Source organism: Ailuropoda melanoleuca, chromosome 12 (genome assembly GCF_002007445.2).
Source record: "Ailuropoda melanoleuca isolate Jingjing chromosome 12, ASM200744v2, whole genome shotgun sequence".
Classification (NCBI taxonomy): Eukaryota; Metazoa; Chordata; class Mammalia; order Carnivora; family Ursidae; genus Ailuropoda; species Ailuropoda melanoleuca.
This window is the reverse complement of record NC_048229.1, coordinates 6,699,908-6,717,381: the sequence shown is the minus strand read 5'-3', so window position 1 is coordinate 6,717,381 and position 17,474 is coordinate 6,699,908. Positions and strand designations below refer to the sequence as shown.

The 17,474-nt window shown below is 45.6% G+C and overlaps 1 protein-coding gene across 2 annotated transcripts in view; it reads right to left on the bottom strand.

Annotated features, from left to right (window-relative positions):
- Positions 1–1,677: 1,677 nt before the first annotated feature.
- The window catches only part of VPS33A (VPS33A core subunit of CORVET and HOPS complexes), a 23,940-nt gene continuing 8,143 nt past the window's right edge, over positions 1,678–17,474 (bottom strand). Inside the window, exons 5-13 of one of the 2 annotated variants that reach the window (XM_002913084.4) lie at positions 15,184–15,300; positions 14,031–14,205; positions 13,041–13,234; positions 11,545–11,671; positions 10,592–10,659; positions 9,877–10,014; positions 8,029–8,166; positions 6,206–6,374; positions 1,678–5,392 (exon numbers count right to left, since the gene is read on the bottom strand). In XM_002913084.4, the coding sequence (XP_002913130.1) occupies positions 5,211–5,392; positions 6,206–6,374; positions 8,029–8,166; positions 9,877–10,014; positions 10,592–10,659; positions 11,545–11,671; positions 13,041–13,234; positions 14,031–14,205; positions 15,184–15,300 (1,308 nt within the window). In that variant the 3' untranslated portion in view covers positions 1,678–5,210. Of the gene's footprint in view, positions 5,407–6,205; positions 6,375–8,028; positions 8,167–9,876; positions 10,015–10,591; positions 10,660–11,544; positions 11,672–13,040; positions 13,235–14,030; positions 14,206–15,183; positions 15,301–17,474 lie in introns of both variants that reach the window. The other variant, XM_019800656.2, reaches the window with a different exon arrangement.

The window sequence follows — 17,474 nt, the reverse complement described above, 5'->3', positions numbered from 1 at the left end:
ACGAGGCCGGCATCGCCGTGCGCAGGAGGCCCGAGGACCTGCGGGACAGGGGCACTCGGGAGTCCCTGAGCGCGCAGAGAGGACGGCCCCCGCCGCAAGCCCACCCCTCCCACTGGCCACCGAGCCAGCGCTGCTGAGCCAGGCAGTGTTGTAGGCGATGTGGATACAGGAGCATAGGCTAGGTCCTGACCCTCAAAAGAGTAAACACGCTGTCCTAAGGCTGAGGGTGCCCAAAGTGCTGATTTTCTCCTTACCAACCAGCGGGAGGCCCTCTTTGCATTTACACCATAAAAGTCTTTTCAACCAAAAGTTCCCCTCATTCTTTGGCTCCTAATCTGGATCTGGGTTCTGAGGAGAGAGAAGCCTGTCTGTTCTCAGCCTCGGCTGCTGCATTAGTCTTCATCCCTGGCCCTATCTCCTCCCATCCACCTCCTGCATTTTTAATGCTGTGAGTGCTGCTAATGGCCTGGTGGAGTAAGGCTTTCTTTTCCCATCACTCAAGCTGCAGCCCCAGTTGTCGGTGCTGCCTGGGAAGGGAAAAGGAGAGAGACCCATTCGTGTGGGAGAAGACAGCAGGTCCTCACTGAAGCCCCTTTGTAATTCCCTGGACCCCAAGGCTTGACAACATGCAGAGTTTGAAAATGTTCGCTTTATATAGTCCAGCATGCTCGCCCTTGTGGGCAGCCAGTATTGCAGGAGTGCCAAGGGGCGGGCATCAATTTTATTCTGGGCTTATCTCCTTCCCCATTGTGCTCTTGTGCACCTGCTCCAGTCTTATCTTCCACCCCTGATGGAAACACATGGCAACAATCACAAACCAGCTCTTTATCTCCACTGCTGTCCTGCCCAGCAACTTCCCTCAGGGCCAGCCACTAGCTTCCTTCTCTCCCCACTTCACTCACTCAGCAAAGTTTCCACAGCTCCTCCAGTGCAGCAGCTGACGGTTCCCCTCCTGGTCCGGTGTCTGAAGGTAGGTGTGTGTGCGCTCCAGTGATCTCGGCAGAGCTGTGGGATATTCAGGCAGCAGCTGCGCTCACCAACTAGGTGTGGTCTAGAGACCAATCACAGTCTCCACGTGGTCCCTGAGCAATCAGGGAGCTGCGCACAGCCCGTCCCAGGCCAGGCGGGGCACTGGCAACCCTTCCTGCCCTCCGCCCTTTCCCCACCACAGCCCACCAGCTCTGAGATGCCTGCAAAGCTCTTGACTCAGATGGGCTGAGCAAGTGGTACACTAGGGGATTTTTCATGCCCCTTCTTGTCTTGCTTTTCTCAACACTGTGGGTGAGATACAGTCCAAATCCTTCTCTAACAAGCTCACATTGAGAGAAGCCCCATCTTACTCTGAGTCTCAGACTAGAAGAACCACCATACAAACGACTTTCACTTATGACTGTCCAACTACAGCCAGGGCTGTTATCTGAAAAAAACATATAAGTGTGAGCATGCATGCATGAATGTGAGAAACAGGAGCTTAGAGAACCAGGAGCTCCTGAGTGCTTGATTCTACCTGGCAGAGTTTAGCAGTTTAGAGATGCACTGTATAGTCACCTTCCCAGTGAGCCCACTTCCAGTTTCAACTCCCAAACATGAAGCAAAATGAACGAGTTGGGATTTCGGCAAATAAAGAACAGACCCTTTCCCAGATGTAACAATGAAGAAAAAGCACAAACTTTATGCTGGTTCTGATTATTTTGCTTTTAGTTGTAGTTTGTGATTAAAGACTTTTCTTTTTTTGACCTTTAAAATAGCAGGGAGTGTGGACATCAACCCTTTTTTATCAACATCATCATCCAGAAGCAAATGGCTCCTTAATTTAATCAGGGTCTGTTATTATCAAATCATTGCCCCGGCCTCAGCCCTGCTGAAAACAGGAGCAGAACATTATCAAGCTGCTCAGGAAGCCAGTGAGTAGTAATTGCTCCCCCAGAGAATTGGTCATCTGAAGGGCTCTGTGTCCTGCCTAGTCACAGGAAAGAAAGTATGGCTAAGATTTATGCCCTCACCCCACCCCAGAGCAACAGATGAAGGAGAGAGGCTATTAAAGTAGGCTCAGTTCTGTCGACTTTCACTCCCACGCCCTTCAAATGGACGTCTCAGGGCAGCTGGGTATTCCAGCCTCTGCAGGCTCTGGTCACCAGGCAGTAACCGAAGCTAAGAAACATGTGGCTTAAAACTCACAGGTGTTCATTTAGAAATAAGAGCAACTGAGAAAATTTACATTATTGCCTTTTTCTTAGATCACTGGCTGATGAAAAGGCATCCTCTATTTTCTGTAGCAGGTCATTAAGCCTGTGACTGTAATACATCTGGCTTTAGAGCACAATTCAGTGTCTCCATGATTCACTCTACGTGATGCTGCATTTCTACGCCCTGCCATCTTGACCACAGTCCCTCTCCCTATCTGCTTTAGACATTCAGTTCATTTGGTATTTTTTTAAAGAGCATTTCTTCTTGAATTTCTGCTGAATACAAACACTTCCTCCTTTTGACAGGCCCATCTTTAACGTACAACTGAGAACAAGAGACGGACCAGCATGTCACGGTTAACTGTCATCCATTTCTAGTGAGGGCAGAGCTGGAGTGGCCAATCCCTTCCCAGCGCTCTTCAAGAATTAAATGTGCTATTTTTAATATTCCTCCTTTTAACCATCACAGACACACCTCGTCTTACTGTGCTTTGCAGATAGTGTGGTTTTTACACATTGAAGGTCCGTGGCAATCCCGTACTGAACAAGTCTGTCAGCGCTGTTTTTTCAACAGCATTTGCCTACTTTGTATCTGTCACAGTTGGGTAATTCTCTTAGCTCAAACTTTTCCATTATTATATGCATTACCGTGGTCTGTGATCAGTGATTATAATTCACTGAAAGCTCAGATGATGGTTAGCATTTTTAGCCATATTCTTTAATTAAGGAACATACATTTTTTTTACACAAAACACTATTGCACATTTAAGAGACTACAGGATAGTGTAAACATAATTTTTATATGCACTGGGAAACCAAAACATGCATCTGACTGGCTTTATTGCAACACTCACTTTTAGCGGGGTGCTCTGGAACCAAAGCCACAATCTGTCTCGGTATGCCTGTATTCTCATGCTCTATGGTTAAACTACAATTCAAATACTTCTCTGTTGGCTAAAATCCAAAAGTGTATAGTAAGACAGAGAACAGTGCCTACGTAGACTTCTTTATCTACGTAGACTTCTTTTTTATGGAGTTGCTGGTGTGGTAGAACTGTCTACCTAACTAGACAAAAGTCCAGACATGATGTAAACAATCCGCCCTCTCTAGGAATGAATGTACCATTCACATACCCTTTCTCAGTAAGGGCATACTCCTTTGAGACAAAGTCTGCTTCAAGTATTAAGTGAACTCACACAAAGGTGTATAATATATAATTATCCACCACTTTCTACCTGCATACAAATGAAGCAATTGATGTTTTTAAGTCTTCTGCTAAATGCATTTTAGGAGCTGACCTAACTATGCTCTGAGCAAGCAAGTATAGAGTCATGAGTGAATGCAGACACATGAGACACAACCGAGTATCTGTTCGTAAGACAAAAACCCCAGCCAAGGAGACCTGACCAGACTTGAACTGAATCCCATGAGCCAAAAACATTGAGGGACAAGGTGGATTTCATTCTCTAAGGCGGCTGAGGCTGACAACAGCTGCGGCTGGAAGGTATAAACTAATCTCCCTGGGATAACAAGTACTTGAAAAAGGATTTTCTAAAACAGGCATAGTTTTTAAAAAAACTGTCTTCCAAATACTGAATGTCAAGGCCAAATTGAATGCATGAGAAGGAGATCTTTTAAATATGACCTCTTCTTCTGCTCATTCTTAAAGAGATCTTTTTTTGATTGTAGAATTTCTCTTTTACTCATAGCATGCAATGTGCTACCAGAATTTTCACCAACAAAACAAAATGAGAATAAAACGTGTGGTTACTGATAAACAACAGAAGCCACACCTCCCGAGGAGGGATGCTGACCTTGATCCCCCAACAAAGGGGAGACGTGGGCAAGGGCTATGAAGCCATCCATTTGGTCCCCTTCTGCATTTAACTTCCAGACTCTGGGATGGAGCAGGAGGGGGGCAGGGAACACACACAGGTTTCCAGCCTCTCGACCAACACCCTACCCCTCTGCCCCACAGGCTAACCGTCTCCTGCGGGAGCAGGTGCGACTGCTCGACTCCAAGAACATCGACAAGCTGCATGTTTCCAAGCAAAACAGACCATGAAACAGAGCTGTAGTTTCCCAGCAAAACAACTGCAAGAGGCTGAGTGTGGAGAAGTACGTGCGACAGATACCGGGGGGTGGGGGGTGGTGTCGCCAAATGCTGAGCAAGTGAGAGTCACCGCTGCTCACAGGGGACCAGCTGGTGCTGGAGCCCACGGTGGGTGGGGAAAAAACCGACACCTCGGTGGCGGCAGCTACCACGGAAACGTTGTGGAGCGAACAACACGTGTGCTTTGAATAGCGTCTAAGAACATTCTCAGGAAGCTGCTCCCCAATCCTCACGTTCCTCCATGTAAAAAGCCCTTGATAAGTATGAGACGCACAGAAATTTAGTGGGTCGGACAGATGATGAACTTTGATTTGGAGGAAGAAGTCCCTCCACCCCGCTTGCTTAATGAAACAGAGGAATCGAAAGCAGAAGGAATCAACACTCGCCGTAGTGATCACCTAACACAGAGGCTGAGGACACCAAGGGCACGTGCCACACTCTGCAGAAAAAGAAATCTCAACTCAGTGGCGGCAGCAGCTGTGCCCCAACACCTAGCCACTGCCCCAGGCAGGATGTGCCTTCAAGAAAGCACTGTGTATTCGGGGCTCATTTTTACCCATCAGTCTCTTAAAACAGCCTTCCTGTTTTAAGAACTGACCTCGTTTGTGCAGCTGTCTATTAGCCAACCCCACCAACCTTAATATGTTTCTAGGGGTCCCTGAGGAAGACCCTGAGCTCAGAGCATTAAGAACTGGTCTTTCTGTTAGCCAGGTGGGATTCTCTTCTATTCTTTTTTCTTCAAGACATTAGAAACACAAAAGAGAACCAGAAGGAGAAAACGGTGTCATTGAAGAAGCTGACCCCCAAAGGAAATTCTGTAGCCTTGTCTTCGGTGGGCTTTCACCTCCTCTTGGCAGCTTCTCCAAAGGAGCAGTTTATTTTGCAGTTCACTCAAGTCGACCTGGATCACCCTAGAAAGGTTTTTCCATTAGAGACTCTATCCAGCTGGCCCCATTCATGAGCTTCGTGGTGGCAATGACATATTCTGTACCCCCATCTTCCAGCTGGGAGAGAAATCGCAGGGCAGCAATTTCAGCGAAGGTTACGCCCCCGAGGAAAAATATCAGTGTGACTCGGTTTTCTCCTGGTTGACCTAAAATGGAAACACTTCAGAATTAAGAATTATTTAGTATGGGTGCTTCTCTTCCCATGTCTTAAAAAACTGCATCACGGGGGCACCTGGGGGCTCCGTCAGTTGAGCATCTAGCTCTTGGTTTCGGCTCAGGTCACGATCTCGTGGGTCGGGGGATCCAGCCCCAGCGCTGGGCTCCATGCTCAGCAGGAGTCTGCCTGTAGATTCTCTCCCTCTCCCCCCCTCCACCACTTGCTCTCGCATGCGCACTCTCGCTCACTCTCTAAAAATAAATAAATCTTTTAAAAAACCTGCAACATTGGGACACCTGGGTGGCTCAATCAGTGAAGTGTCTGCCTTCGGTTCAGGTCATGAGCTCAGGGTCCTGGGATCGAGCCCTGAGTGGGGTTCTGAGCCCAGTGGGGAGTCTGCTTGAGAGTCTCTCTCTCTCCGTCTGCCCCTCCCCCTGCTCACTCTCCCTCTTTCTCTAAAATAAATCAATCTTTGAAAAAAAACAACATGGCATCGTATATAAGAAAGAAAAGTTAACTGTGACTTGGTACAGGCAGACAGTTCTTTGAAACTCAGGAACATGATTTTGATCTCAACGCTTTTTCTAACTACTGAGATCCTCGCCTCAGAGGCTGAAAGCTGCTACTCCTGAGGGAATGATGGGTTCTAGTGCTTACACTACACGTTAGCAACTAACGAAAGAGGTGTGCCAGACTGTGAGTCCCGCGTACCTTACAAATGTACCCTACAAAGCAACTGCATAATCCACGAGAACCACACGAGCAGTAAGGCATTCCCTACAGATGCCGGCCACAGACTTACGTTTCTTTTGCAGTCCCGTAGGCAACGGCTGCCGTTCTTCAAAGTGGGGCCCTGGGAGTATGCGGAGAACTTCCTCGATACTGCGCCAGCCAGGCCGCGAGAGCAGCTGCGCCAGTCGCACGCTGAGAGGGGCATAACCACTGTACACGTACGATATGTCCGTGGGATTCTGTTAAATAATCAAAGGGAGAAAAGTCTGCAGATACAGAGACTTAGAGCCACTGAACAGCGGCCTTTTGGGCAACCTAAAATTATGTGATCTGGTTTTGAAGGCAGAAACACAAACTCCGCAACGTCCCGCTCCAATCCACCCTAGCTCGGCCTGCTTCTCTCAGCTGCCCGAGGTTCGCTTTCAACTCAGATCTTGAAAAAGCCACTCAAGACATCTCTAGGTACTGACCACGAAACGCTGTTATTTGCTTCGGCAAGAAACTTCTAGGAGGGAAACCCGGCACTCTCTAGCTGGGTAACAACGTGCATTTCCCTTGAACCCAGTCATTCCACTTTCAGGCATTTAGCCCACAGAGGTGCTCGTCCACCAGAATAGCCCAAAGCCCAGATGTATTAACCGCAACTCCGTGTGTATGAGCAAAAGACTGGAAACAACCTGAATTTCTATCAAGAGAAACCTATTAAATCATAAATTAAGGTTTATCTGCAAAACCACTATGCAGCAATTAAAAAAAAAACTTACAAAAAAGAATGAGGTAGATCACAGAAGAATCTCCAAGATACAGTGTTTAAGTGGTGGTTGGCGTGGGTGGGGAGAGGCAGGTCAGAACAAGGAAGAGAGTGGAACTAATATATTGTTTATACTGTACAACACAGAAATTAAAAGTATCTATACTCTCCCCTCCCCAGGGGAAAGATAATCTGATTTTGCCACTGGTGGAGGAGACTTTTTAATTATTAGCTTTTGTTGCAGGAGGCAGCCTGATAAAGTTCTTATGAAAGTCCAAAAAAGAAAATAAGAAAGAGAAATTTAGAAAAATTGGAATCAACAATAAATGTAAGGCAAAGAGCACTCTACTTTGGAGGCCAATGGTATAACATAGGCATCTTTTATGTTAAAATGTCTGTAGATACATAGAATCTTCCTGGAAGGATAGATTAAAAAACTGGTTACAGTGGTTTCTTCTGAGGGAAAAGCAGGGTGAGATGTGGAGGGAACCTAACTTTCCACTGTTTGCCTTACTTTTGTATGGCTGACATTTTTACCACACATGCTGGACATTTTCCAGATCCTTCTACCCCCCCTCCCGCCCCGCTCTGTGTCCAGGAGGTGAACCTGTAGGCTCTATGCCAATGCGCTCCCACGCCCTATTTGGGTTTGGCCAATGGGAGGCACCAGATGGAACCTGGAGGGTGGGCAGCACCTGGGGTCAGGGGTTTACGGCCCTGGCTTCCTTCTGTGACACTGCTGGAGGCTGGCTGTGTCTCTCGACCAGAGGCCTCTCATCCCTCGCCTTGTCAGATGGTTTCCCCACACAGCTCTTCTCTCCAGGTTCTGGAACAGGTTTCTGCAACAGTTCCCTCTCCTTGCCTTCCGGCCCAGGCTGGTAAGGAATCCCCACTGCATGCCTTTCACCGGTTCCCACCCTGCCCACATCTTAAGAAACTCTCCTCCAACTCCCCAGAGTCAGAGCACCCTTTGTTCTCAGCTGCCTCTGGCAGATATAATACGTGAATGCATTACTTTCTCAAAAACAATAGAAAACTGTTCTAGAAAGGGCAAGGTGGATGTATGAATCAACTAGCCTATGTGGCCGCTATAAACCATTAACCAGGAGGTAAACTGAGTTGAAGTGGAGGGTGTGTCTCACCTGCTCGTTCACATCATCCATCCAGAGGCGCAGCGTTTTCCGGATTGTTGGGTAATTGTTTCTGCCCCCCGTCTGCGGTTTCAGCAGGCCAGCCTTCTCTAGGTTGTACAAGGTCAATATGTGCTCATAGCCGTACGTCTGCAAGACAAGACATTCGGATTGATCCCAGATCAGGAAAAGAGTTTCTGCCAATTTCTAATAAGAGCACTTCCAACAAATGCATTTAGTTTGTGCTCTGGGGCACGTCACCCAAGTCCACGGAATGACTGTCTACAGACACAGGGGCAGCGCCGAGGATGAGACCTGCTTGCCTGTTACAATTCATCCAGCTCGCCGCTTCGAAGAGGGATTTAAAGTTTATTCTAAAGTCAGAATTTATGGACCCAACTTAAGCGAGCATCAAATAAGTTAATATATATTTTACATGGGCTATAATTAGATACCTTAAAAAATGAGGCAGATCTATACATCCTGATAAGATCTGGATATATTCTTTTTTTTAAAATTTATTTATTAGAGAGAGTGCACGCCCGAGCAGGGGGAGGGACAGGGACAGACGGAGAGATAATCTCAAGCAGACTCCCTGCTGAGCATGGAGCCCCACGTGGGGCTCGATCTCACGACTCTGAGACAATGACCTGAGTTGAAACCAAGAGATGGACGCTTAACTGACTGTGCCACCCAGGTGCCCCTGGATATATTCTTAAGGACAAAAAATATAATAATAGAATACTATGTACAGTAGGATTTTATTTCTGTTTGAAAAAAAAACAGTAAATAATAACAGTAACAGCCAGCACTTACATAAGTGGGGGGGGGCAGCGTTCTGTTGTAAGCATGTCATGCGTGCATGAACTCAGTCTCTTTATTACAACCCGATCTGCTAGGTGGTATCACTATCCCCATTTTACAGAGGTTTAAGTAACTTGCCCAAGGTTGCACAGGTACTTAGTAACACAGCTGGGACATGGATCCAGCCAGTGTCACCTCAGAGTCTGTGAGTGTGAATATTCTTTGTCTGTAAGTGCAAACACGGGAGTCTGGAAGCACAGAAACCAAACTGTTGCTATGGGTCCTATTTGGGGAGGGAGTTGGGGGTGTGGGTGAGGTGCAGGAAGGACCACATGTTGCTCCGGATCGCCTTCTTTGAATCTTATATGTTGAGAATGCATGTGTTATCTGCTTAATTTTTTAAAAGACAAAACAATATCAAAAAAATTTGAGCATTTAGTTTTAATAATAACGTACTAAACTATGGCTGGTGATAGCAAATAAATACTACTTGAGACATTTTCAAACGGAGGGGAGAATTTTTTAAATAATGCGGCCTTTTCCTAATCATGAAGTAAAATAGGCTTAATTTAAATACACCTGCTAAGGGATTATCATCAGAAAATCTGCAAAAAACATCCCTTCCTCCATCAAATGCAATCCAGTTAAGAGCAAGGGCACCAGGCCCCGGTTCCCTGAGTTTGGGCACTGGCTCTGCCACTCATTAGCCAGGTGACCATGAGCAAACTACAAAACGACCCTGTGCCTCAGTTTTTTTATCCATCAAATGGGGACGATAACAGTATCTAACTCACAGGGCTGTAGTGAGGATTAAACAAAGGAATACAATAAAGCTCTTTCACTAGAGCCTGGTACATAGTAAATGCTCAATGAACATTAGAGGTTATTATTATGCAAACACAGTACACAGTGATCCATACCAAGGACAACCCCCTCTGGGTGTTAAAAAATTTTAAAAGACAGTGGAAACAATATACCACAATAGGAGCTTTAAGCAGTATTTTTTTAAAAAGATGTTTCCTCCCTTAGTAAATTAGTAATGTGAAATCTACTGACCTGGAGAATTTCTCTTTTGTAATAATCCAGAACTTTTTGTTTAAGTCCACTATTGCACACGGACTGGAGGCAAACCAATCTTAACACCTTGATCAGCGGGTGCTTTTGGGCAATACAGTCTTCAATGTAACTGTTGACCTAGAAACAAAATGTATAGGTATGTATCCCAGCATCCGGTTTGTGGACCTGATGAACTTGGTATTTACGATTATTTTTCACAGTGAAGGACACACTTGGGCATGCAGCTGCCTGTCTGAACACAGCAGACAGCCTTCTGAGAGACCCTTGAATGTCTGGGGCATCTGTGACTGTGTCTGTCTCAATAACAGAAGCGATTTATTGACCGCAAAGTAATAGGAACTTTCCTGGAAAACAGGAGATTTTCTAGAAAACAGGAATTTCCAGAAATTGAATAATTTAAAATGTATTAATAGAGGTGGATATTTACAGGAATTACATGAGCAGTTCCCGCAGAAAGCAAATATCTTCATTTAACTACAACAGGCCTTAAAGATGGTTGATTTCAGGGGCTGGGAAGCCCCTCGCACAGAGCAATGCTAACTACCCGTGACTTGGAGAAATCTAGACTTGCACATTCTGCACCTGCTCTTAAAATTGCCTCGGCAAGGCATGGAAATCAACACAGCTACTTTCCTAGCTATTATCTGACATTTGATAAATCACCAATGATCTGTTAGTTTTATTGTTCACATACCTTATCAGTGTCTATTCCAGACATAAACTCCTGCTCCACTGTTAGTTTATCAAAGAAGTCTTCAGAAGCTAAAATGTAATTAGCAAATTTGCAACTTAGAAATTAAATAAATGTTGATTTATTTGAGCAGTGTGCTTTTCTATCACAGAAGATAATTAAGAAACAAGACACACAAAAAAAACAAGCAAGCAAAAGGTTCAAACTGTCATCTGAAAACAATCTAAAACATGGAAATCCCTATAACCTTGTGCTCCTAAATTACACTGAGTTGTAGCTGACTCCTTTGCTGTCCTTAGGACTCAATACAGACCCCAAGAGCTTTGCCTGGTACCAGGGAAGGCCCATCTCCCCAGCACTTCACTATCATCATCGAATTCAACCCAGTTTTAACTGCTTTCTATTAACAGGAAAACAAAGGACTGATTTTCCAACACCATGTTTTACTTCAGATTCAAAGCAGACTTCCTAATACACAGCACCCATGTTTTAAGAATAAACTCGTCTCTGGTTTAATATACATCTCTGAGCGCTTTTAAAATACTCAGCGTATGATCTCTCTACCAATTCTGCAGGAAGCTTTCAAGGGGAAAAACAAAAACAGAAGCAGAAACATCACATTGCTCTGATTAAATTACCCTTAACAGGAGGGAAAAAACTAGACGGAAAAAGAGCCTCATTATGGTGGCAAACTTACAGAAGGGTTTTTTCCTCTTACCACTATTCCAAATATTTTGTCTTGGGATTAAATCAATAATGAGAAAAAATGAGTTAGCCACAAATGAAACAAATTTACCTATGAACACGCCTACACTTACTTAACACTGAGAATGACATACAATGTTCAAATAGAGCTGCCTTTCCCAAGGAGGGATCACGGTGTCCGTGACCCTGGTGTCAGACAGTGTGTATGTAAGTCAGCCCCGATGAAAATCATCACTCCAAAGGATACTCACTGGTAACATCTTTGATTAACTCAGCGATTGAGGTGTGGTTTGCAAGTGAGCCCCTTGCTGCTTGCATGTGGGGCAGCTGGGAAACAAACTGCTTGATCTCCCCGACCGTCTTAGCGTTGTGCCTTTCCTGAAAATGAGATAACGGCAGACCCATCAAGCAGGAGAGATATTTTGTTTTATTTATTAATTTTTTTAAGAATTATTCTGTTTTCAAAGAGAAAGAGAGAGACAGCACATACATGAGTGGGGTGAGGGACAGAGGGAGAGGGAGAAGCAGACCCCCACTGAGCAGGAAGCCCAGTGCAGGGCTCGATCCCAGGACCCCAGGACCAGGATCTGAGCCGAAGGCAGATGTTCAACTGACTGATCCACCCTCGTGCCCCGAAGATATTTTATTTTTAAGTGCTCTGTTCTGCGTGCTGCTCACAGGATATATAATTTATATCAATGTGAAAAAAAGAACGGAATACAAATAGATCAGGCCAAACCCAGCTCCGACGTTACGAGAAAAACAGAGATGAGTTCATGGTGCCTGATTACCGCGTTAGTAGCTGTTTAGAGAGCAAACCTGTAAGGTTTTCTCCTCCTATGCCCGGGCTCCTATCGTGATTGGTATTTGGGGGCTTCTGAGTATTTGTGGGGGCACTATTAGGTTGCCCACAAACACTTCTGAATAAAAAACAAAAACATTATGTTGAGGGGAATGTAAACAGCAAAGTGTCCTCTATAATTTAAAAAAAAAATGTATTCTTACTGCTGAATCTCAGTCTTGAGATTCCACGAACAAAGCGAACTTTGCCCAGTGGTGGGAATTTTTATTTGCAAAATTTAGTCATGTAAACCAAATGTAACTTCAGAAATGTGAAAATCAATGAATGAATATAATCCCCAGAAAGATGAAATCTAGAAATACATACTCGGTGAAACATTAGTTTCCAAAATCCTCCCAGTTTATGTTTCCAAAGTCTAAATACTCAGAATTTATCATCTTGCTGAATTTCGCTGTTTCCAAAATAAGCTTCCCCAAGAGTAAACGAGCGGCCGGGCAAGAGGAGGCAGGAGGCGATAAAGAAGCGCCTCTCTCACTGTCACCTACAGCATCGGCTGGGCTCCGCCGCCACCGGCACGCTGCCTAAACTTAGAGCTTTCGCCCCAAACCTCAAGTTCTATTCTAGAGGACCTTTTATTTATAGTACAGCCAGCTTCCTCTTGAGTGAGGTAGGAAATAATGGAAAAAAAAAAAAGGTAAAACAAATATTTCCTATGAAAGCCTGTAAACAGCCCACACTGCTCCTTCCACCCCGCAAAAAAGGAGCAAACTTAACACCTTCTGTCATGGGTCTGGGGACAAGCTCCAGAAGAAACCCTGGGGACCCCCAGTTGCTTAGGAGAGATACGTGCACCTGAACTGAAGCCCAGAGGCTCTCCTCTCCTGGGGCGGGGGGGCCGTCTAGCCCGTGACCCAGAGCAGCGGCAAGACAGCCAAAGCGCCTCACCTCAAACGCTGCGGAGATCACCTTGGCTTTCTTGCTAAGCACAGAGCCCACCGCATTGAAGTTCTTGTCTCGAATCTCAGCATAAAGCTCCTCTGCAGAATTCAGCTGAAGCTTCTTTGCTTCCGTGGGGAGATCCTTCCCACCATCGCCCTGCTTCTTCGGTGCAAATTTCTCCGGAGGTAATTTCACATAACCTGGACGACAGCGGAAGGGAGCAAGCACCTGTGTGCGTTTACTGGAAGAACGGATCAAGGGCCTGGCACAAAACAGGATTATCCAACTCAGGAGAGAAGTAAGCCCGCTCTGGGAAACGACGCCATACAGTACTGAGGTTTGATTTTTCCACGGTCAAACTACACTTTGATTATAAAGACATACATCAGGACTTTTATTAAACATTTCTGCCATTTTAAATGCTGACAGAAATAAGCATGGTGTGGGCCAAAACCAAACCAGACCTAATGATCTGTCACACCTAAACACTAGCAGGCCTCTCCAATCTCCCATGTGGTGTCCCCAACCTTGAGTGTTGGCCCTTCCCTGGATACGCCCCACTGTGATCAACGGTAGCATCCCTGTGTTTCAGATGTGGCCTGCCCCTCGCCGTGGCCCTCTACACCTACCCCTCACCAAACCCAGTGCAAATGCCACCTCTCCAACAAGCCTTCCCGAACTGCCAGCCACGAGGGCCCACATTCTCCAAACTACAGTGCCTCCTGTATCTAACCCAGGGCCACTCCTCACGGGGACAAGTACAGTCCTGCACACTAAGCATCTGGCCAGCTTTCGTGGGAACAACAACAGCAGTTTTAGCTTGGACTCTGTTTAACCTGGTGTCTGAAAGCCAAAAATTAGTATTGTGCTTTCTCAAATATCCTCTGATTTACATGCAAAGAAAGCATCTCCTTAAAAAAAAAAAAAAAAAAAAAAGACCTTTTGGATACTTTTATCCGATAACCTTTCAGGAAACACAGATGTCACTTTACTTACTGTTCTGAATGCCATAAATTTCATCAATGAGTCCTTCATACGTAAGCTGAGTGGCAAGAGGCGTTAATAAGTCCACATTTCGATCGAGCAACAAGAGATTATCAAACACAGGAAATACTGAATTCTGGCTTCCTGTAAACTCTCTCTTCATCCTGATCATCATATTGGCCACTTGCTGGAAACAAAACATTGGATCAGGTGGGACCTTTCTGGGAAGTAGCAGATTTTAAAATGCCGCTAAAAACAGAAAGACCATCAAAAAAATTTAAAAAGGAGAGAAACTGTGGAGGAGTGAGATTGATCAGAAATAAGCAGTTAGAGAAAAGCGTCTGCTGTTGGCCATCCACTCCCACACACGCATGTGCACCGACATCAGCCACTACTCAGTGAGGCACGAACTCACATGCAGTCTGTTCTCGTTATTCGCGGGACTCCTGTGAGGTCGCCACGAGCACTGAGCCAGTGAGCGCTGAGCCTCTGCTCCAAGGGGAGATGTGGGGTTAGGTTCCTGCGAGCCTCTGGTTACAATGTTTTTTGGGGGTTTTTTTTGGTTACGATGTTTTTATCAACTAATGTGTAACCTTGTTTTACGTGTGTTTCTATTTAAAGACACTTTATTTCCTATAGCTTGCTGATTCACCAACAGTGAACTCCTAGCCAACAGCACCGTCACGCACACCTGAGGGAGGCTGAGACAACACGGATTCTCTCGGTCAGGCCCATCAAAACCTTCCCGAGCTCGGGAACATGGGCAGTGTGTCAGGACCACCCTCGGGGCCCTGTGAAACAGTGAAATCACCAACAGAAAGCACAAAAAATGCAAAAAATGTGGTGTTAAGTGGTACATGGCACTACATAGTGGCAAAAAAGGACACCTGTTTACAGCCTGGGAGCCGTAACAAGAAGGCAGAGCATCGCTTCACTGCACATCAGCTGGGAACGCGCACAGTGGGTGGCTCAAATTTCCTGCCACTCGTGACATGTCCGCAGAACACCGTGAGTATCAATTCTGGGGTTACAAGCCCAGTTCAGCAAGCAGGTGAATTCACATATAAATACGACTGACTGTTGTTTGTAAGTAGCTTCCCATTGCTTCCCTTTTGGGTACCAGGGCACCCCTGTCTTCACCCCAAAAACATGTACCATTTCTTACCCTGGCGCACTCTCCTTTCCCAAAGATCTGGGGGATTGTGCCGTACAGAGCCTGCAGGGTCATCAGCCCCTTGGCTGCGTGGTAGAGGCTCGTCTGGTCACTCTCCAGGTAGCACTCCTGTAGGGAGAAAGGGTGGTTACTGTTAAGCCCCAGTCACTGGGTGCTGGATGCCTCTGTTTGGCCCTGGGGCTTTCCCCTTTTTTCCCACTTTGCCTGGAAAGCTGGGGATGCAAGAACGTTTCATCAAGCTGCTATTTGGCAGCTGAGAACACAAGGCCAACAGCTGTGCTACTGGGACACAGCTGTGGAAGCAACTGGTAGAGCCTTCTGGAAGGAAAGTGTTCACCAAGCACACCAATTCTTCTTCTTTATCAACTCTCAAGTAAACTGATTAACAAAGATGGACAATGAGAATGGGTTCTCCCACTCCCTATGGGGAGTGCAGACTTTGGGAGGGCATTCTGGGAGGGCCACATGCTAATACCCGCAAAGGCACACATTCTTTGACCCCCAAAGTGCCAGAGGACCACATAACAGAATACTTAGCAGTTCTGACAAACGTGAGATTTTCATATATGCTGACAACAAAGGTTGAAACATCTTAAAGAGTGAAAAGGGGTAGTGGAACAATCTTTAGAGCATGATCTCATTTTCAGAAAATACATTTTACTTTATAAAATATATAAGGTATATTTCCTCAAGGCCAACAAAATACACACAAAGCCAGTTGGGAAGCGAGGGGGGAAATGCTCAGTTCTGACACTGACTCACATCACCTTGATCTGAGCCCCCCTGTGCCACTTCCCAGCTGCTCCCTAGGCCAGTTAGATAACCTCTGCGTGCCTCAATTTACTCATCTGTAGAAGGGAATACATTCCAGGTGGTGTAAGGAGTCAATGAAGAAAATGCATGTAAAACATTAAATCCCAGCATTTGAAACATACAGTAAGTGCTTGATAAACGTTAGCTTCTATTATTTGGAGTTGTTTGGATATTTTTCACAATCATCATCTGCTCATAAGTTAAATGGTACATGAGGTGCCTGGGTGGCTCAGTCGGTTAAGCATCCGACTCTGGATTTTGGCCCAGGTCATGATCTCAGGGTTGTGAGATCGAGCCCCACATCGGGCTCTGTGCTGGGCGTGGAGCCTGCTTAAGATTCTCTCCCCCTCTCCCTCCCTCACTAAAAAGAAATAAGTCAAAATGGTACATTGCACCAGACACGTGCCCTCCACCCACCCGCCCAACGTGTCTAGTCTCCAAAGCCAGGAGGGAAAGGATACCAGAGGGACTAGGGAAGACAGAGTGGAGCACTCGGGTACTCTGCCCTGGGGAGGAAGGAGGGCCGGCCCCCAAAGACACTGTGAGGAATGTTTGGTCACCACTGGAACCACTGCTGGATGATGGCTCTTCCAAGTCTGGGGTATTTTAACATTTCACTAAATAGGAAAGGCAGGAAAAAAAAAAAAAAGAATGTCTGAAGACACACTTTCTGGCAAAATTACTTAAAATTCCTGATTGGAGCAGAAGTAAGATAAAAATCCAAGAAAAAAAAAATGTTAGGGAACATCTCTCAAAATAGCATTCATATTATTATTTTTTTAAAGATTTTATTTATTTATTTGAGAGAGAGAGGGCATGAGTGAGGGGGTGAGAGGAAGAAGCAGACTCCCCACTGAGCAGGAAACCTGATACGGGGCTTGATCCCAGGACCCCAAGATCATAACCTGAGCAGAAGGCAGATGCTTAACCGACTGAGCCACCCTGGTGCTCCTTTAAGATTTTATTTTTAAGTAATCTCTAAACCGGACATGGGACTCAAACCCACAACCCCAAGGTTAAGAGTTGCACACTCTACAGACTGAGCCAGCCAGGTGCCCCAGCATTCATATTATTTTTAATTTAAAAAGTTGTATTCCTACAGACATTCTTTTTTTTTTTTTTTTAAGATTTACTTATTTTTATTTCAGAGAGAGAGCAAGCAAGTGACCATGGTGGGGGGGGGGCAAAGGGAGAGAATGTTCAGCAGACTTCCCCCTGAGCACGGGGCCTACAGGACTCGATCTCAAGAGCCTGAGATCATGACCTGGGCTGAAATCAAGAGTTGGATGGTCAACCGAAGGAACCACCCAGGCGCCCCAGATGTTCCTTTTATAAGGCTATCCTTAAAAAAGATTTAAAAGGTAAAAACAGATATTAACCTTGAATTGTTTTTTTTTTTTAAAGATTTTATTTATTTATTTGACAGAGACAGAGACAGCCAGCGAGAGAGGGAACACAAGCAGGGGGAG